We start from the raw sequence: 22,263 nt of genomic DNA on the forward strand, positions 1-22,263 counted from the left end.
TTATATTATGTCAAATATTTTTTATTTAAATAATTAATAAGCTTAAAACTTTTTTCTTCCTTAGGAATTTCCACAACAACGTCTATCAACCAAACATTTTATATTATACAGTAACTTCAGACAAAAAAGAAAATATAATAATTACTTTTGTCCTTTCAAATTGCTCATTCCTTCAACATACACATTGCTCGCTCTTTCAACTTTACAAACAAACATATTTTGCTACCTAAAAGAAATAGATGTCAACTACATAAAAATGTTTACAGCTATCATATATAACTGGATGCAATCAAGCTAGCCACGCCACCCCACTTTAATTATTTTTATTTATTTAATATTATTTTTTTCTGTTAGACGACCAAACAAATCGATGCAATTGGCCATAGCCATCCAATTAGGTGAACCAACCCTTTCAAGTTTCAACATGATTCAATTTGTAGCTCATCTAGACATCTACTCCTTTCTCCTAACAAAACTATATATGCATATTAAACCTTCATTCTTCACTCAAAAACTCTAAGCTCACATCACAAAGTAAAGAAAAAAACTTCATACCAATTTCTTCGAGGAAATGGAAGCACAGAGAGCCGGAGCCGAGATCGTATATGGGTCCGAAGAGTGCTACAGTCACTCAATCGAGCTCCTCAAGGAGCTTGGTTTCCCTAGAGGCGTTCTTCCACTTAAAGACCTCCAAGAATGTGGTCGGGTTCGAGAGACTGGGTTTGTTTGGATGAAGCTAAAGGCTCCATACGAACACTTCTTTGAGCAGACTAATACCCGTGTCAGTTATGATACAGAGGTGACTGCGTACGTTGAAAAATCTAAGATGAAGAAAATGACTGGGATCAAAAGTAAACAATTGTTAATGTGGGTGCCTATTGTTGAGATGAGCATGGAAGATGCTAATAGTAAGAAAATATATTTCAAGATTCCTGTTGGGATTGGAAAATCATTTCCTATTACAGCATTTATGACCGAAGAGGAGAAAAAAAAGTACATCGAGGAAGGCATATGATATATCTTCTTTACAATACATTTTGTCTTGTTATATTTATGTTTGTTGTTAAAAACATTTATGTTATGAATCTAAAGTCTTTGGAACTTTTTGAGTTTCATTATTTTTACTCCCAGCAATTCTAGTCATTTTCTCTATTATCTATTATTGAAACACGAAAAAGGTTTATGTGGTTGTTCAAATATAACTCAAGTTTGTACCTTGTACCACGTTTATCATATACCTTATATTATAATGATAAGTCTGGTGACTTCTTGAGCTATGATGGACACATGATTTCTGCGGATCATCCAATAATGGCGATAGTAGCTCCAAATCTCACCACCCAGTCGCTATTCGCCAAATCGCTAAAGCTCCGGCAATCGCGCGTTAGACTACCTGCAACCATGGCGACCCCCGTCGCTGTTACAGGAACGACGGCGGATCAATTCATAGACCATCACCCGTCGCTGGAAGTTCTGGGTGGAGCTTGTGACTCCTTCTGTCCAATCATCAAGACTCATTTGGACCGTCCGTACAATTCCTTTCCGGTATTCGGGTCAAACTGCCACCTCGAGACCATATTCGCCGCTTTCTTCCGAAAAATCCCCGATGTGAAGTTGAAACGCGAGTGCCTCAGAACCCAAGACGACGGAACAGTCACCCTCGATTGGGTCTCCGGCGATGCGCGCAACTTGCCGGAAAACTCCCCTATCCTACTCTTACTCGTCAGTCCACATTCCCCCCTCTTCAAATTCAACTTTCAAAATGCAAACCCACCATTCATTGCGTACTAATTTTGCAGCCTGGTTTGTCGGGAGGAAGCCAAGATGCATATGTACGGCATATGCTGGTGAGAGCAAGAAACAGAGGGTGGCGCGTGGTGGTATTCAACAGCCGTGGCTGTGCCGATAGCCCTGTTACCACACCTCAGGCATGTTTATGTTTATGTTGAACAGTTTGAAGTACTTGATCTATTGAAAAACGGTTATCGCCATTTATACAAGGAGACTGTATTCCCATTTATGCTTATGCAGATGTATTCGGCTTCATTTTTAGGAGATCTTGATGAAGTAGTAGGACACATTACTACCAGGTACCCTAAAGCCAATTTATACGGCACTGGTTGGTCCATGGGAGCAAACATTCTTGTTCAATACTTGGGGAAGGTAGAAATTCATTCTACCATTTCTGTTTCTTTGAATTTAAAGATTGAAGAAGCTACTACTGTAATACAAAAAAAAGTGTGTTCTTACTTCTTCTTACATTGCAGGAGTCTGGTGCAAGGAGATTTTCTGGTGCAGTTTCCATGTGTAATCCTTTCAATTTGGTTATGTCGGATGAGGATATATGCCGAGGGTTTAGCAAAATTTATAATAGATCTCTTGGAAAGGCTTTGGGTGGCATTTTAAAGAAGTATTCATATTTCATATTTCATCCTTTCGTTATTGTTCTTGAATGTTTATAAATTGGTGTTTATGTGTTTAGAGATTTTATGTCTTTCTTTGTAGGCATCTTCCTCTGTTTGAAGACATTGGAGACGAGTACAATATCCCATTGGCTGCGAATGCAGAAACTATCCGGGAGTATGATGAAGGACTGACTCGAAGTATACATATAAATGTTGAATTACCCATTTTACCCTTTATGAGTTTTTCGTTTTAAAATCCCTTGAACACCATGCAGTTTCGTTTGGGTTCGAGTCAGTGGATGAGTATTTGCAGAAGTCATGCAGTGCAGATCACATAAAGAATGTTCAAACACCTTTGCTTTGTATACAGGCAATCGTTCTTTTATCCTGATATTTTCTTTTTCATTTTTTGTAGAAAAAAATATGTGATCTTTGATCTATATTAAGAACTTAAAAAGATTTGTGTGATTTACAGGCAAGAAATGATCCAATAGCACCTGATAGAGCAATACCTCGTGAAGATATAAAGGTACGATTAAAAAAAAATGTTGATGTTGCAAACTTGTTGTTCATCATATGTTAACTGGTGTTGTTGTATATGTTCTTCAGATGAACCCTAATTGTTTGCTGATAGTTACACCTAAAGGAGGTCATTTAGGATGGGTTGCAGGTGAAAATGCTCCTTTAGGATGCCCATGGACTGATCCCATGGTCATGGATTTTCTGCAACATCTTGAAAATGAAAAATCAGGCATACAAGAAGCTACTAATAGCCTGCTACAGCCACTAGAGGCATAGATTACATTCATTGGTCATTATTTGTACTTAGTTGATTTAGATGTCCTTTTTATGTTACAATGTAATACATTGGTGTGTATTTAATGTATAACTACTTTTGATTGAGGGTATATATTTTGGATACAAGAAGTCAAGAAGATGCAATATCATAAGATGGCGATAAATATTGTATGTTTTGTGCATCAAGAGGACGATGATACCATTTTGTCACACCTTGTTGGATTATGTCATAGACTCATAGCTACATTGGGTTTTTGTTTTTTTGAAAATAGCTTCTAGAAAACAGATTCATTTAGCTAGTTATGTATCATTTAGTTTGTTACAAATTTACAAGTTTGGTTCTTAATTAGGATGATTTATCAATCGCGTGCTTATTTGTGAGCAGGGGCGGAACACAAACGCAATAAATAGGGTGGCCGTAATCAAAATTTTAAAATATGTATAACAATATCGACAAGAAAATTTTGTTCAAAATCATGCACTCTAAAAAATAAAACTTATATCTATAGTGTAGTATTCCTTATAGATGTGGAACACAACGATTTAAAGTCTTACAAAAAGTTTTCTAAATTAAATTTTTCGACAAATTGTCTTTCACAGTAACAAAAACCAAAAAATCATCCGAATACTAGCTTTTATATTTTATTCTTTAACCTTTTTGAAATTATAAGACCCACACTAAAACTAAATACGATAACATATACATATTCTGATTTTAAATAAGATACACATAACCCATATATAGATAGATTTTATGATGATTCTAACTTTTTATTTCACTTTTACAATACGGATACAATATATAATTTAAAAGTAAACAATAAATAAATTTAAATTATAGATAATAGTTCTTCTTTTACAAGTCTAGCCTACTACCTACATCACACTTCACGAGTCTGCAAGGTATGGTCTAAAGATATTTCATATCTATTAACTCAAAGATATTGTTTTTGGTGGGAGAAGAGAAAGAGAAAAGAGAGTACCCTTTTTAGTCTCGTATGGAGAGGAGAGAAGGAGAATTGAAATCAGATGTTCTTAACCTCAGGTTTTTTTAAACTCCGGCAGAGGGCAATAATCAATGGAAATCAGGCGAAAAGATGTAATCGGCGGGGATTTTCTTAAACTCAAAGTTCAAGTCAAGAATTGTATAAATATGGTTAGAATTTTGATTGGTTTTTATAGGGTTTTAGTTTCCCAATTTTCTTTTTCCTAATGAAACAAGATCTCTTTTAGTTTTAGCAGTGATTTTCGAATTTTTTGGGTATATCATGACTTTTGTTTACACTTTTTGATAATAATTAAGTTTTTTCTTTGAATGAAAAACATGGGCCAAATTAATAATTTTTTTTATTGTTGGATAACTTTATAAACATATTATACATATCCGGGTATTAGGAAGTTCAAAACCAGGGGGGCCATGGCCTCCCCAACCCCTCTTACGGTCCGCCACTGTTTGTGAGTTTGATTTTTAATCCTGTCTGGTTTGGTTATCTCGTATTATTGTGGTATATTTATCTTTAATTTAAGGAATTTTTACAAGAATGAAAAAAAAGTGTTTTGGTTTATTGGTTTGTTCTATTTGACATGTTATAGACAAGACCTATGGTGAATTTTAGTTGTTGTCATCAAGTGTCTGACCATTTGCACCACCTCTTTCCACATGTATTTGCAATGCAAAATCACTCTAAAAATATGCCATATCATATTTCATCTTTCAATATGTGAAAGACTTGCATTGCGGACCCCACCACAAGATATCATTACTTTTCATTTAAATAATTCTTTCTTTTAAATTTTTTTTTCAAAATTTTCACGCCACCACACGAACATAATAATTAAAATATAAATTCTCACTTTTTAAGAAAAAGAATTGACAATCTTTTTATTTTTTTATTTAGTTATCTACGACACTTATATATATATATATATATATATATATATATATATATATATATATATATATATATATATATATATTAGTATTTTTAATTTTTTTAAATATAATTAATAATATATAAATAAATTGTTGAGGTGACCACTTTTAAAAGAATGTTAATTATTGATGTAAGAGATAATTGCAAAATTGATGTGATTTAATTGAAAGATGAGTTGGTATTATACTGATGTGGATGATCTAAATGATCAAAATGTATGTTTTTTGTATTTTTATTAAAATATTGTTATGCACATATAGTATTTATAGTATAAGACCTTGATCAGGTTGGTTAAGATCTGTTTTTAATGTATTTTTATTTTGCTTTTATTTTATAGTAATGTTCTGACTCCTAGATCTATAGATGTTTTTAAAAGAATTAGTTTTGTAATTTAAAAATGGGTTGCGACACCGTTTGTTGCTCGTTTATCCGCTACGTCTATGTAAATTCTTCTTCTTTATTTTATAACTTTCTTTATTTTTTTAGATAAAAAAAATATTGTAATAAGAAATTTTGAAATATAAAAAAGATCTCTATTTATAAGAGACATTAATCTTTATTTTGTAGATTTTCTAGTTAGTTTTGACATCATCATATATAGGAGATTGTTAGGATCGAACTATATAATTTAGACTAGTGGGTGTAGGCAACTAGTTAAGAGGTATTATCACACCCAAAAGATACCACCTCATATACCATGTCAAAATAGTGTTATAACACAAAATGGAGAAAGTGAGCAACTTGTTAGACCATATTCAATACTCTCCACAACAAGGGTCGTGGAGAGCTTCCAAGTCACCCACTATTAGCCCTCCGTGAACCACCACAACCATTGGGATACTCTCCACTACGCGAGAGAAAAGAGAGAAGAAAAAGAAAGAAGAGTGAGAAGAAGTATGGGAGAGAAGAAGATGACCTAGTGCCTCCTATTGGGCGTTGTTCATCGTCGTAGCCACCACAATCTACAGCGACCACGGCCAACAATGAACGCTAGGGGTGGTGTTCGTGTTCGTGGTTGGTGCCAACTTCGACAACTGAGGGCTCCGTTGATAGTATATTGGACGACCTCATAACATCTTTAACTTTCCCTGTCATCATTTTTTGTTTTTAGTTTCTTTTTTTTCCAATTTATTTATTTTTGATTGTTTTTTTTTAATATATTTTTTAATCACATACGATTAATAAAAAAACGAAACATGCAATTTAATTAACTCCTAGATTAACCATAACATTAAAAACTTAAAAAAACATTACACACTAAAAAAAACAGTTGTCTTAAAAACTAAAACCAATTAACTAGTCATCTAAATATTATCTTTCGATTTTCTTATTCATCTTTCGGAGCACTAGCGTTTTTCGTTAGGGATGTCAACGGGACCAAACGGGAACGGAAATAACTGCCCCCGCTCCCGCCCCCGAAATCAGTTGTTGTCCCCGCTCCTGGTCCCGCCCTCGGCTCCCCCGTTTACATAACCCCCGGTCCCGCTCCCGGTTACCTCCATCGCCCCCGGTCCCGCCCCCCTTCCCCCAGTTTATAGACTTAAAATTCGTTTTTTTTTTTGCTAGACAACTACTTTGGTTTAGGCTAAAAAGCCTATTTTTAATAACTTTAAAAGTTCAAAGCGTAGTCTTTTAGAAACTAAAAAATTAAAAATCCAACATTACGAATTCAACATTACAAAACGATAATTCCAACAATCTTAAAAATATAAAATATGACAGATCCAATATTACAAATATAAAATACTTACATATCCAAAAATATATGATTAATTCACTACATCTTCGATATCTATTAATTGAAAACGGGAAAGTGAAACCTAACCTACACCTAAAATTAGAAAATCTATTTTGTATATGTATTTTATATCAAATATATATTTTTTACATAAATGTACAATCGGGACCCCCGCGGGAGTACGGGACGGAAATACCAACTCCCGACCCCGGTCCCGAAAATAAGCGGGGTTTAATTCTGCCCCTGCTCCCGCTCCCGTTTTTTTTTTTTTTAAAGTTTAGTCCCGTACGGGATCGGGGTCACACGGGGGTTTTTGACATCCCTACTTTTCGTGATCCCATATTTGCTTCGCTAGTCTGGAGAATTGCTAAATCTTTCACCATTTGATCTTTCTCCGCTTGCTTACGAAGAAACTCCAAGTGCTTATGTTGCACATCAACCTTTTGTTGGGCGATCAGATTGTGTTGGTAGAACTTTGTTTTCATTTCCACCAACTCTTTTTTCTTTCTATCAATTTCGTCTGTGTGATGGCGAGCACGTTTCGCTTTGTCGGGTCCGATCGGTCGGCATCGTTGAGGATATCATCTGTGTCGGCTTTGAAGTCGATGTTCGTTCGTGCGTCGAAAACGTCAAACGAACTACAATTACGAGACCTCTTTGATTGTGCCTCCCCCGATGTTAGCGTATTATTCCATTTGGATCTAGTATAACAATCTCCCATATTTTTTCAAACTCGAAAGCGTGCCCCATTTCTACTTGATATTGTTCCCTCGCGGCTTTGTAAACATTAAAATCATTTGCACCACTTTGCTTTGCGATTCTAGTCTCATGAAAATCCTATTAAACTTGGTGCACCGGTGACTGATCGAAGTCCACTTGCTACTAAGCATATCGATATTGTGATATGATTGTTTCTTCATAAGCGTGTGGAATTTGTCGAGCATGACTTCCCAAAACCTACCTCTTCACATATCATTTCCTATGGTTGGTTCTTTGAAGTCTCACACCACGCCATCGCCAAAACATACTCCTCCTCCGGTGTCCACCATAGTGGAGGATCTTCTTCCATACCTGTGGCTGTCTTCCCTTTCCTTTTCCTTTTTCCTTTCCCTCTCCCTTTCCGACTGTCTCCTGCTTGTGCTTCAGGAACAATTTCTGGTGGTGGTCGTGTGGTTGTTTGTTGCATGGAAATGAAAGCATTGAAAATGTTTTGTTGAATATTTAGGTTTTAGTGCATGTAAGGGGATGTAGGAAATTGCATTAGGGTGAGTTTGAGTTGAGCAGGTTCATACAACTTCCGTACTGTGAGAAACTCATCAGGATGGATGTGTTTGTATTCGAAAGCAGGGTGTTCGGGTTTTGATCCATATTTGGTTGAAAGGAAAAGTGTTTTTTTTATAAGTTGAAAATAGAATGAAGATGAGAAAAGATAGTGTGATTAAAGTTATGTTTGCATGTGTATTTATATGTAAAATAAAAAAACTTATTTTTTTTACATATTGACCATTCGCCAAATGGATCGTACTACGCGTTATGAAATGCTATAGGGGCAACAAATTGTCTTGCAACGGATGAAAACAAATTGGGGGGGGGGGGGGTATCGTGACCACGACGTTAAAGCCCGTGCCACGTCAGAAAAACAGATGTGGGCGTTGCCACACACTTTAGTCTTAATGATGTTTAAGACTAGTATACTTAAACTGTCATTTGAAGTAAGCTTGACTTGACTAAATTTTGTCTTAACGATAGAGTCACATAGATTGTCTAGACAGTTTGGGTTGAATTGATAGTCTCTTGCCTAGCATTGGACAATTTATTTACATTTAAATGCAAGTCAATTTAGAAGTTATGTTAATGACTTGATAGGATAAAAACTATATTTTATGTAAGCGTTTGTTATTTTTTATATACAATTTACAATTAAAATAACATATTTCGTCTAGAAAACACTATTAAAGATTTAAAATGATATACTTATTCGAAACGTACCATATTTGTATACCATTTACCCATAAAATAATCAATATATGATGTATTAACATATAAGAAAAGTATATGATATGAAAGGGGGAATTACTTTTTCCTAAGCTGAATATTATTAATATTTTCATGATTAATTGTATGTAATAAATAAAAATTTTAAATAAAAACAAATGAAAAAAATTAGAAAAATTAGAAAATCAAGAAAAATCAAAACTATGTTATCTTTCAAATCAAGGATCATTCTTACCATTATAAAAAAAAACATATGTTAATTCTTACTAACCAAAATCATACAATAAATTCAATTTATCAAACTATCCTCATATCTAAGAAATTCAATCTAAAAAGATTAAATTTGAAAAAACATACACTACTATTACTCTAATTATTCATCAACCAAGTGTATTACAATTGTATTTCCGTAATATAATTTATCCTTCATTCTATTTTACAATATTTTGTTCTCCAAGTCATTAAAAAAGTATCATATTTCAATCTGGTAAAACTTGTAAATAGATTTTATAATTTTATGTGTTTTTGCTTCAAACTCGTCCTAGGATTTTATTTATTTATTTATTATTATTATTATTATTATTATTATTATTATTATTATTATTATTATTATTATTTTACTTTTTTATTTTTTATGATGAGCTAGATGTAATTATTAAATTTTGAATTAGATGCTCATATGTAGTTAGTAAGATATATTTGAAGTAAAAAGTCTAACCGATCGATTTTTCATGAATAATGTTGTAAATGCGTGGTGTGAACATTTCCTCACTCCTAATCACACTAATCAAATGCTGTTATGAAATATTATTTAGTGAATAACTATTGAATTTTCTATATATTCCTTCATTACTCTCCATAATTAGTGAGCATTATAATAAATATTATTATGAATTTTATGATTGTAGTTATGCATCATTATAATGAGAATTCATAACATACATCACATTTCATCTTCTTTGTCTAGTATAAATAGTGAGTGTTATGTATTGTAAAGTTTTGATGATTTCATCACAAGTATTGGAATAAAAGTTCTCTCTACTCTCATGTATTTCTTTACTTTATAATTTATCTTGTTATTTATTCATATTTTATAACACGTTATCAGCACGACTCTACCACAAAGCTCTAACTCATTATTGTTCTTGTCATTTTCAGGTATGTATTTTTTATAAGTTTATATGTAAAACTATTACAACTTATTTTATGAAATTTCTTAACTAACAATTCCTTAACATACAAGTCTTTATTTTGATTACTATTTTCATTATGGAAGACCATGCTAGAGAAAACTTTCTCTACTTTTCATGCTACTAAAATGCTCCTGCAGTAGCAATATCATGAGAAAGGTTTAAAATAAATATGAATTAATCTCATGTCTTCTTGTGGCTAAACAAAACAATGAGTTAATGATGAAAAATCACCAATCAATCCCGACCGGTTCTAGTGCATTCCCTGAAGTGAATGCAACATCATAATCATAATAGTCATGAGTTATCATAAAAATAATAAGACTACAAGTAACCACCAGAAATTGGATAATAAAAAAAAAACCCACATCCTAATGATAAAGGTGGTCAAGACAAAAATAAAGTTGATCTTTATCAAGCTTCTTTAAGATCTAAAGAAAAATAAAATATCAATTTTTTTTATTATTCAAAATGATTTTCACGGAGATCAACCATAAATAACACATTTAGATGTTGTCGATTTTCTTATCTACTTAGAAGGGACAAGTGGTGTTATGGATGGTGATAGAAGAATAATGTGTAGTTTTGTTTCATGTCATTTACTATGTTTTTATGTTATATTCGTTTCATGAGAAATGATGTCGTCACAATCTTCCCAAACTAATAAAATATGACTTTATTTCTTTTAGTCGAATGTTTCTTATGTTTTATTATTTATTGAAGAGAAATATAAGTATTCGCAAGAGAGAGAGAGAGAGATCTTGTAGACAGTGCAAGAACACATAACATTTTTAATAATAAAAAGTATTTTAGTTACTTATCAATTAGAGAAGCAAATATTAATACAATAACAAGTAATGCAAAAATGATTGAAGGCTCTGGAAGAGCAAATATAGTATTACCATAAGGGACAATAATTAAAATTGGTGATGAATTATTTTCATCAAAATCACCAAAAAATTTATTAAAATTTAATGATATTCGGTCTAACAGATATCATGTTGAAACAACTAATGATGGTAATAAAGATTATCTCAACATTACAAAAATGATATCGGGTAAGAAAAGTCTTTTGGAAAAATTATCCGTATTGTCCTCCGGATTGTATTATACAAATATTAGAATGATTGAATCTAATGCTATTGAAAATAAAAGGTATGATAACACCTAGAAAGTTTGGCATGACCGGTTAGGCCATCCCATATCAATTATAATGCGCAAAATAATTGAAACTTCAAGTGGTCATTCCTTGAAAAACCAAAAGATTTTTCAAGCTAATGAATTCTCTTGTGTTGCATGCTCTCAAGGAAAATTAATTTCTCATCCATCATTGAACAAAGTTGGGTATGAAAGTCGTAGTTTTCAGAAAGAATTCAAAGGGATATATGTGTATCAATTCAACCACCATGTGGACAATTTAGATATTTTATGGTTTTAATTGATGAATCAAGTAGATGGTCACATGTTTACTTGTTGTCTAGTTGTAATTTGGTTTTTGCAAGATTACTTGCATAAATATCACCGTAAGGACACATTTCCCCGATTACCCAATTAAGAAAATTCGACTTGACAATGCTGCAAAATTTTCATTGCAAGCTATTAATGATTATTGCATGTCGATTGGATTGAAAATCCTATTGCAGATGTTCATTCGCAAAATGGTCTAACTGATTTATTAATCAAACGTCTTAAATTAATTGCAAGACCATTACTAATACATTCTAAACTTCCTACATCGACATGGGGCATGCAATTTTACATGCAACATCACTTCTACGCATCAGACCAACCAGTTATCATCAACTCTCCCCTGTTCAACTGGTTTTCGTTCAGGAACTAAATATTTTCATCTAAGAGCATTTAGATGTGCAATTTATGTACCCATTTCTCCACCTCAAAGAAGAATGAGAATTTATATTGGATATGAATCTTCATCAATAGTAAAATATTTAAAACCACCAACTGGAGATTTATTTACAGCTATATTTGATGATTATTATTTTGATGAATCATATTTTCCAACATAAGGGAGAGAAATAAGAATCTGGAAAATAAAATCTCTTGAAAGTAATTATCACTTTCAATTTTAGATCTTCGCTCAAGTCAATGTGAACTTGAAATAAAAAATATAATTCATTTACAAAATTTAGCAAATCAATTATCAGGTGCATTTACTGGCCCTAAGAGAGTAACAAAGTCTCATGTACCAGCTACAAATGCTCTAACTAGAATTGATATCCTAGAAGAAAAAAATACTACTACAAATAAATCTAAGGCACGCATGAAGTGTGGAAGACCAACCGGTTCTAAAGATAAAAACCTTTGAAAACGAAAGGGAGCAAATACAATTGATGGTCCAAAAGAGAAAATAAAATCTCTTAAAAAGATAATAAAGCTCTAAAAGAGCCCAATGACACAATAAAAGAAAATAAGGTACCTGAAAAAAATGAAAATGATGAGATCTTAATAAATTATGTCATGACCGGAATAAGATGGAACCGAAATAAGATACACGTCGATGATAATTTTTCATATCATGTTGCGCACGAGATTATGGAAGAAAATGAGGATCTTGAACCTAAATCTATAGATGAATGTACAAATAGAAAAGATTGGCCAAAATGGAAAGATGCAATCAACAAAGAGCTTAATTCTCTTACTCAACGAAAAGTTTTTGGACCTGTAGTTCGTACACCAAACGGAGTAAGACCAGTGGGACACAAATGAGTATTTGTGTGCAAAAGAAACAAGAAGAATGAAGTTGGGAGATATAAAACAAGACTTGTTGCACAAGGTTTTACCCAAAGGCCCGAAATTGATTATGAAGAAACATACTCTCCTGTGGTTGATGCAATTGCATTCCGTTATCTAATAAGTCTGGCAACACATGAAAAATTGGAGATTCGTCTGATGGATGTAGTTACTGCCTATTTATATGGTTCACTTGAGAATGATATTTATATGAAAATCCCAAAAGGGTTTAAGGTGCCAGAAGCACAAACTCCTAATTCTCGTGAAATATATTCGGTAAAATTAAATAAATCTTTGTATAGATTGAAACAATCTGGCCGTATGTGATTCAATTGTTTAAGTACATTTCTTTTTAAAAAAGGGCTATAAAAATGATCCATTAAGCCCATGTGTATTCATAAAAAGATCTGGATCAGAATTTGTGATAATTGTTGTTTACATAGATGATTTGAACATAATTGGAACTCCTGTAGAATTGGAAAATGCCACTTCTTGTTTGAAAGAAAAAACTTGAAATGAAAGCTATTGATAAAACAAAATTTTGTTTGGGTCTTCAAATTGAGCACACCAAAAATGGAGTTTTTGTACATCAATCTAGTTATCTAGGAAAGGTGCTTAAAAGGTTTTATATGGATAACTTACATCCATTAAGTACCCCGGTGGTAGTAAGGCATTTATATGCCAAAAAGGACCAATTTCGGCATTGTGAAAAACATGAAAAACTTCTTGGTCCCAAAGTACCATATCTTAGTGTTATTGGTGCACTAATGTGTCTTGCTAATAATACGAGACATGATATATCTTTTGCTGTAAACTTATTAGCAAGATATATTTCTTGCCAACAAGAAGACATTGGAATGGAGTCAAACACATTCTTCGATATCTTCGAGGTACAATGGATATGGGCTTATATTATTTAAATTCATCAAATGTGGAGTTAATTGGTTATGCAGATGCTGGATATTTGTCTGATTATACACAAAGCTTGATCCCAAACAAGTTATTTTATTCACTTGTGGAGGTACCGCAATTTATTGGCGTTCTGTTAAATAAACTTTAGTTGCTTCTTCTTCTAACTATGCAGAGATTATAGCAATTCACGAGGCAAGCCATAAATGTATTTGGTTAAGAAATTTAACTCATCACATTCGTGAGAATGGTGGTCTAACTTCTAACAGGGACGTTTCAACCATACTATATGAAGATAATGCGGCTTGTATAGCCCAATTCAAGGAAGGGTTTATCAAAGGAGACAGAACGAAACATATATCACCAAAGTTTTTTTTACTCATGATCTTCAAAAAGAGCATGACATCAACATCCAGAAAATTCAATCAAGTAACAACTTGGCTGATTTGTTCACTAAAGCGCTCTCTACATCCAAATTTGAAAACATGGTAAGAAATATTTAAATGTGACGCTTTAAGGAAACCAAGTGATGTGATGATAAAGGGGAGTTGGAAACATATTGTACTCTTTTCCTTAGCTATGTTTTTCCCACTGGGTTTTCTTAGCAAAGTTTTTAACGAGGCAATTGTTCCATATATCTATTATTAGTCATGTACTCTTTTTCCTTAATAAAGAGTTTTCCCCATGAGGTTTTACCTATTAAGGTTTTAACGAGGCATGATACAATCGTCATTCAAGGGTGAATGTTATAGAATATTATTTAGTGAATGAGTATTGAATTTCCTATATTCCTCCATCACTCTCCATAATTAATGAGCATTATAACAAACATTATTATGAGTTTTATGATTGTAGTTATGCACCATTATAATGAGCATTCATAACATACATCACCGTTCATTTTCTTTGTCTAGTATAAATAGTGAGTGTTATGTATTGTAAAGTTTTGATGATTTCATCACAAGTATTGAAATAAAAGTTCTCTCTACTCTCATGTCTTTCTTTACTTTATAATTTAGAGTAAATTACTGAAATCATCCCTGTGGTTTGGTTAAAATTGCATGTTTGGTCCCTAACTTTTTTTTTGCATTCAGATTGTCCATGTGGTTTGATTTTGTTGCGTTTTTCGTCCCTGTGGTTTGATTTTGTTGCATTTTTCGTCCCTTACATACATAAAGTTAGGGACCAAACATGCAACTTTTACCAAACTATAGGAACGAAAAACGCAACAAAATCAAACCACAGGGACGATCCGAGTGCAAAAAAAAATGTTAGGGACCAAACATGCAATTTTTACCAAACCACAGGGACGATTTAAGTAATTTACTCTATAATTTATCTTGTTATTTAATCATATTTTATAAAAATTGCTACTCTTTAGCTAATATTCAAATGACTAATTTTTTTTATTTACAAAACCGACCACTTTAATAGTGTTTTTTGAGTGGACATGATCACATATCATTTTGAAGAAATTAAATTACCTCCTACTATTTATTCCTACAATTATTCATACACACTAAAATTATGAAAAATCACTATTCAATTTAATTTTATAGCCAAAACGATGTTTGTTTAACGTGAGATTAACGATAAATCATCTAAAGCTAAATGCCAAATATATACACGAAACATAACTTCTTATTCTTAGTAAATGTGTTGAGTCATTCCCCTCACTAGATATCTTACATGATATTCTTTAGGCCTCGCTTATAACTTTTCTAAAAGTTACAAAATGGGCAAACTACATAAACTTCATTATAATTTCATAAAAGTTCAATTTTGAGATTTTTTTTTTTTTTTTTAATTTGATACATTTTTACCAATTTTTTTATTACAATTTTGATCATTTAACCGGCTAATCAAGTTGTCAATTGATGTAACATGCTAATTGATGTAACATGCTGATATAACTTGATAACGAGACACTATTTGATGACTTTATATTATGGATGTCAAAATTGAATATATATATATATATATATATATATATATATATATATATATATATATATATAAATTGTAGTGATTTTTGCAATAGTTATCCATCCAAAACTACTATATTTTTGTGAAGTTTTTAATTTAGTGACTTTTGTGAAATTTCTATAGACGATCATATTGATAAATTAACTATGTTTAAAATTAACTGTGTTTTGTTTAACTTAACAAAAACACTAAATATTTAGATTAAATAATATTTATATATTAGTTGGATGCCACTTTAGAATTAAATATTTGACCGGTAATATAAACATTTTCAAATTCAACTTATATCGAGACGTAAAATATATAAATAGTTGTCGACAACTAAATTATAAGTTTTAAATACTTGATTAATCATTAATGATATTTTTTAGATTTTGTTTTTAATTTTAGAGGTAACCAAATAATGTCATGTCTTTAAGTCATATCAATATATCTATGGATAAATTACATTGATCGTCCCTCGTGTATATTCCCCAAAACACGTTTGGTTCCTATTTTCAAAAATTAATTCGGACTGTCCCTCATTTGGTTAAAAGTTGCACATTTCATCCGTCGTTGGTTTAAGTTTGCATGTTTCATCCCTTACGAGACATAAAATGACTATTATGCCTTTTTATTTTTCTTTTCCATTTAAATTAATGTTATAATTATTATTATTAATTTAAAATAAATGAAAAAATAAGACAACCACCACCGGATCGAGCACACCACGATCTTTCAAACACCATAATTCCATCGCCACCTTCCCAGTTTCACCCTTATTCCATCTTTCTTCCTCAATCAAATACCTTATACCACCTTAAAACCCACCACCAACTTCCTACCTCCTACTTTGCTGGATTAAACCACCATCGGAACACTCTTGTGAACCCATGTTCACCGTCACAAACCGCAACCAACACCCACTTTAAACCTAACCTGGATCTTCCTTCAACAATTCCCTGTTTTGATGCAAAATCATACACTAAAAAGCATCCACCTCTAAACACTTCACTGACACAGTCAATCTATCCTTCAAAACCCCTTTGTAAACTGAAGAAATTTCTCCTCCCCAGCAAACTCATATCTCGCATCAGAAACATAACGGGTGGAAGACTCGATTTCTTCCAACTTAAAACTTTGTAATGAATTTGATTTGGCACAAAACCCTCTGGTACCACCGAAACTAGGGTTTCGAACGGAGGTGTAAGCGGAAAATAGCAGATTTGTTCTTCCTTTTCTGTTCAATGAGAGTGATGGCGTAGATGAAGGGTGTTGGTAGGAGTCAGTTGAAGGGTGGTGTACAGACGATGGGCGATGGTTGCTCTAATGATTGCCTTGCACCCATAGTGGCTGAGATAAAGTTCGTACGATGCACAAAAATAAATAGAGGATATGTGTGGTTGTCGGCTTGGTTGTAGACGAGAGAAGACGGTGACTGAGTAGATTTCATCGGTGGCTGCTTCATTGTTGTTGGCAACTTCATGGTTGTTGTCTGTCGATAGTTAGAGGGGAAAAGATGGAAACAATATAGGGAAAAGAAAAGGGGGAGGGAGGGTGAAGATACTTATTTTTTTTCTTTTTTCTTTTTAATGCAAAGCTAATAAATGAATAAAAGAAAATTAAAAAAGAAATTGGTAATGGTAAAATAGTCATTTCATGTCCATAGGGACTAACCGTATAAGAAAAAACAAACTCATGGACGGTCTGAGTTAATTTTTAAAAATAGAAACTAAACATGTTTTCTGACATATGTACAATAGACGATAATAGACGATTGATGTAATTTACCCTATATTGGTAAGCTAACGTGTTGACAGTGACATTGTCATAATTATAAAAAAATTGATAAAAAAATATGGGTTTTTTCCATAAAAAAACCTTATATTTTGATTTTTTTTTCTTTTTAAACCTACAACTTTTAGTTTTTTCGAAAAAGATCCAAAGTTTACTGAAAACTTGTTGTTTTGGACCCTAACAGGTCACCAACAGGTAAACTAACTGATTTTTTTTCATAAAAGACTCTACATTTTGTATTTTTTTTCCAGTTTAGACCTAAAATGTGTTTTTTTTCAAATTAATCTCAAATACTATTGTTTTTGCTTTATCCAGTTGTCTCCATGAAATATTATGTGTGACAACCCGAAATTTCCATTCTGAACAAACCATACCAAGCCAATAGAAGTTAGAACAGTTACAGTGAAATTCCAGACTTTAGGTATAAGTTTGAGTATTTCAGGTTTAGCACTTAAGAAGATATCAGGAGAGTGGATGCACTTAATAACATCAATTTCATAACAAACCAACTAGATTATATGGCTTATAATGTGCTTAATAACATCAATTTCATAACAAACCGTGAGTACCTTTCTCTCTCACAGATCTTCGGGTTTTTATCCCAAATCATGAGTACCTTTCTCTAGTTATATTATATGGCTTATAATGTGCTTAATAACATCAATTTCATAACAAACCAACTAGATTCGGGAGTTTACCGCCCAAGAACACCTTGGGGAGTAAACTCCTAAAAAGATGCCTAGTCCTTCCCCCGTGATTTGTAACTACCTTAGGCTTGTATGCTAGTGTGTATATGACTACAAAATATCAAAATCGGTCCAAAACCCCAAGATTTGGGAGTTTACCGCCCAAGAACACTTGGGGAGTAAACTCCATTTTAAGGGCCAAAAGTGTCCCAATGTCCCTCAAAGCCTTGGAACTCAAACTAGAAGCCACCATTACATGTTTAGGACACCAAAATCAATTAGAAACAAGGATGAAAGTGAGTTCACGGCCAAGGAAGTTCTTGGGTCGTGAACTCCATGTTTAAGTGCCAAAATGCCCTAAAAATCCCCCTTAAGCAAAGAGACTAATTTGGGCATGTACCTAAATGATTTTAGGACTAGCTAACACACTTAGAACACCAAGAGTAAGGTGTTCACGACCCAAAAGGTTCTAGGGCCGTGAACTCCATAAAATGGTGCCATAAACTCTTCTAAAGCCAAGTACAAAAGCCTAGTTTTATTCCTAGTGAAATTAAGGACTTGAAAACACCATAAACATCCTCCCAAGGGAGATTACGGCCGTAATCTCCAAGGGATATGGTCCCAGGGCCGCAAACTCCTAAAAGGAGTTATATTATGCCCTAAACTCTTCCATAGACCAAGCCATTAAGTAGAAATGCTTATTAGGGCCTTATAGAGCATCAAACATCAAATGGACACATAAGTATGAGTTCACAGCCGTAAAATCATGAGTTTACGACCGTAAACTCATTTAGTAGTGTCTTTAGGGTCGTGAACTCCCTTATGGAGTTTTCCTTGATCCCTACACACAATAGCTTCCTCAACAAACACTTAGATGCAATCCTAGAGGCTAATAACACTTGATAAAGGTGTTTAGCATGTCCTAGGGTGTTTTGTCTTGTTTATTAGTTGTTTATAGACTAATTTGTTGCATATATGTGAAATTATATGTTAACTAGGATCATAGAGTATGTTCAAGACTTCACTTGACACCTAGCGGTCCTACCTCTTCAGTTCATCCATATCACCAACAACAGGTGGTTCATAACCCTTAATCAATGTTTTAACTGTTTTTTTTAAATGTTTTATGGGGGGGGGGGGGATACAAGTAGAATCATGCTAGTTACTATATTAATCACATGTGATTAGTGAGCAACATTCCAATGATTGGCTACTCATTAGCCGTTTTACCAAACAGTTTCCTTCAAATGATTTTCATAAACATTTTATATGATTAAAACTCCTTATTAAGTTGTACAATTTACTCTGTACGCTTCATTTCAAACTCATTTATAATTGTGTTTCAAACAAATGTTTTTTTATACTTAAACTGTTTTATCAAACCCACACTTTCAAACCATTTTATAGATTGACATCAAGTTGATCGTTTCTTAGATAACAGTTATGTTCAAAGGTTTTACAAAACTTACTTTATGCTTTTATATTATAAATTGCATGCCTATATATGTACATTTATATAAGGAATGTTTAAAAGACTTAGGAAGACTATCCACCCTATTTCCTTTTCGCGCTTGAGATGTAGTCGGGTGGGATATCGGGTACCTGTCCGAAGGTCGTTTAAATATTAGTTATATATCATGTGTACATATATAGTCATAAAGGTTCTTCCAGTTCATTCAATACCCTTGGGTAGTAAGGTTATACGCCCATGTTCATACGTACCAATTATATTACTAGTAAACTACCATAGGGGTAGTTTAGGAAGATACTAGAACTATTATTAGAACACGATATCATACAATGAGTCAGTTCATTCATGAGTCTATACATGCTAGATAGAGAGAGAACACACGTTATAGCTAGCACACGCAGGACATTACAATACATTACTATACTATTACATAGATATGTTTTACATGATTACGCTTACATGAGTACGTTTACATATATTCGTTTACATGAGTGCGGTTACGTATACTTTGATAGGACAGACATCACTAGGTGCTATAGCATAGGACAAGTTTAGGATCTAACTATACCAATGAATCGTAACGTATTGTGATAGTTATATTGGGTATACATGATCATAGTAATGTGGATGTTCACGGCATGCATACATGCATGGACGTGTATAGGTCTTAAAATCCCTTTGACAGGGGAGCGTTTAGCCTGGGATCTAGCCATCACATTAGGCCTTATCCCTCAAGTAAGGCAATAGGAGTACAGAGGCAGTCACTTATTACAAATACTGCAGTACTTACGAGATTACCCTAGACTTAAGGTAATTAGTACGGTTGTAGTTCGACACTACACCATAGTACCATTTCATTTTCCCATTTCATTCACTTCGTGAACATTCACACGATGCACGGTAATGTAGAAACTATATTTTTAGTTAATGATAGTCGGGTTTAGGAAAATACACACTCTTACAAGAGACACACACGCAGACACTAGATGCCTTGGTAGAAGGATACGGTTAGTAGGAAACATAGGGTTTCCTAAGATCATTCAAAACATTTTTATACTTACAGTTCATATACAAACAATTTCTTACATACAAATTAAGACACTAACATACTTATGATCTCACCAGCTTCAAAGCTGATACTCGCTTTCAAAATTACTTGTATCCTCAGGTCAAACATAGACAGGTACCGATGCAAGGTTTAGAGAAGATAGAGCTCGTTCAAGACTCATCTTTCATTTTGATTTATGCTTTAATGTTTATCAAAATTTAACAAAACACACTTGTATAATAATTATATTATTGATGCAATGGATGATGTTGTTGCTTGTTTACTATTTTTCATTGTTGTGATACTGTACATGACATCCTCCGCCCCAGAACGTTTCCACCGTTCTTGGTTTTGGGGTGTGACATTATGTGCTCATTAAAAGACGTATTTCATTGGATTTGGATGATCATTTCGATTATCTATTGGAGTTATGTCATTTGTCTAAAGTTTTTATGGTTCGAAGAATCAAGAATTCGAACCCTCCTCGCTATGGTCCTATGTAACATCTATGAACTAGATTTGTACATTTCTTATTAACTAGACATATTGGAGATTAAGACTCAATAATAAAATATTTAAAAATGCATCATTTATAACTAACTTTTTAGAAAACATTTATCGATGAAGTATTGACGTTGTTAATGTAATATAATTTAATTAAAACTTCATTTTAAAATAAATTAGATGAGGTAAGAATAGAAATTAAAGAATAGAAATTAAAGAATAGAGAGAGTACCCTTTCAGAAACATCATGATATGATCAAAACGGGTAAATCACCTACACTCTTCGAGTGAGTGCCGACAAAAGAAAGAGAGAAGATGATGACTTAATTTTCCAAAACCTTTATTAACAAAACTAGTCTACTTCTCTGATAAAAGAATCCTTTATAGCCATGTGTCACTTTTCTAAACCCATTAAATGTCACATGTCATTCTCATATGATCCTCAAATTTTATTTTCAGATCGTATTCATCATATCAATCTCAATTTAGATACAATTCATATCCCGAAAAATTAGCTAACAAATTTGAATTTCATTTATATTAGTCATTCAAAAAATGTAGAATCCTAATTTCAAATTTAAACAAAGTTAGGGTAAGGTTTTTAGTTCCAAATTACTCTAACTTTGTTTAAATTTGAAATTAGGATTCTACATTTTTTCAATGACTAATATAAATGAAATTCAAATTTGTTAGCTGATTTTTCGGGATATGACTTATATCCAAATTGAGATTGAGATGATGAATATAAGCTAAAAATAAAAATTGAGGGGTCATATGTCACGGGAATGACAAGTGGCATTTAATGGATTTAGAAAAGTGACATGTGGCTATAAATAATTCTTTTATTAGAGAGGTAGACTAGTTTTGTTAATAAAAAGTTTTGGAAATTAAATCATCATCTTCTCTCTTTCTTCTGTCGGCACTCACTCGAAGAGTGTAGGTGATTTACCCGTTTTGATCATATCATGATGTTTTTGAAATGGTACTCTCTCTCTCTCTTTAATTTCTATTCTTAACTCATCTAATTTATTTTAAAATAAAGTTTTAATTAAATTATATTACATTAACAACG

General features: G+C 32.8%; 2 protein-coding genes across 2 annotated transcripts; both read left to right on the forward strand.

The window, feature by feature from the left end:
• The first annotated feature begins 499 nt into the window (after nucleotides 1-499).
• On the forward strand, nucleotides 500-1,124 carry LOC145034502 (DUF538 family protein (Protein of unknown function, DUF538)). The gene has a single exon (XM_078982931.1). It carries the CDS (start codon nucleotides 572-574, stop codon nucleotides 1,013-1,015), a length of 444 nt encoding a protein of 147 aa, XP_078839057.1. The 5' UTR covers nucleotides 500-571; the 3' UTR covers nucleotides 1,016-1,124.
• A 95-nt stretch (nucleotides 1,125-1,219) lies between these two features.
• LOC145034501 (embryogenesis-associated protein EMB8-like) lies at nucleotides 1,220-3,308 on the forward strand. Its single transcript, XM_078982930.1, has 8 exons — nucleotides 1,220-1,722; nucleotides 1,800-1,928; nucleotides 2,032-2,163; nucleotides 2,268-2,410; nucleotides 2,506-2,603; nucleotides 2,681-2,775; nucleotides 2,881-2,934; nucleotides 3,015-3,308. Exons 1-8 carry the CDS (start codon nucleotides 1,288-1,290, stop codon nucleotides 3,201-3,203), a joined length of 1,275 nt encoding a protein of 424 aa, XP_078839056.1. The 5' UTR covers nucleotides 1,220-1,287; the 3' UTR covers nucleotides 3,204-3,308.
• Nucleotides 3,309-22,263: the final 18,955 nt, after the last annotated feature.

This window comes from Lactuca saligna, chromosome 3 (assembly GCF_052625555.1).
Source record: "Lactuca saligna cultivar CGN05327 chromosome 3, ASM5262555v1, whole genome shotgun sequence".
Classification (NCBI taxonomy): Eukaryota; Viridiplantae; Streptophyta; class Magnoliopsida; order Asterales; family Asteraceae; genus Lactuca; species Lactuca saligna.

Bases quoted from the DNA above. Each gene is read 5' to 3' on its own strand.
- LOC145034502 (XM_078982931.1), top strand. From the start codon at position 572: ATGGAAGCACAGAGAGCCGGAGCCGAGATCGTATATGGGTCCGAAGAG.
- LOC145034501 (XM_078982930.1), top strand. From the start codon at position 1,288: ATGATTTCTGCGGATCATCCAATAATGGCGATAGTAGCTCCAAATCTC. The intron at 2,776-2,880 runs GCAATCGTTCTT...TGTGATTTACAG, and splicing joins CACCTTTGCTTTGTATACAG to GCAAGAAATGATCCAATAGC. The intron at 2,935-3,014 runs GTACGATTAAAA...TATGTTCTTCAG, and splicing joins TACCTCGTGAAGATATAAAG to ATGAACCCTAATTGTTTGCT.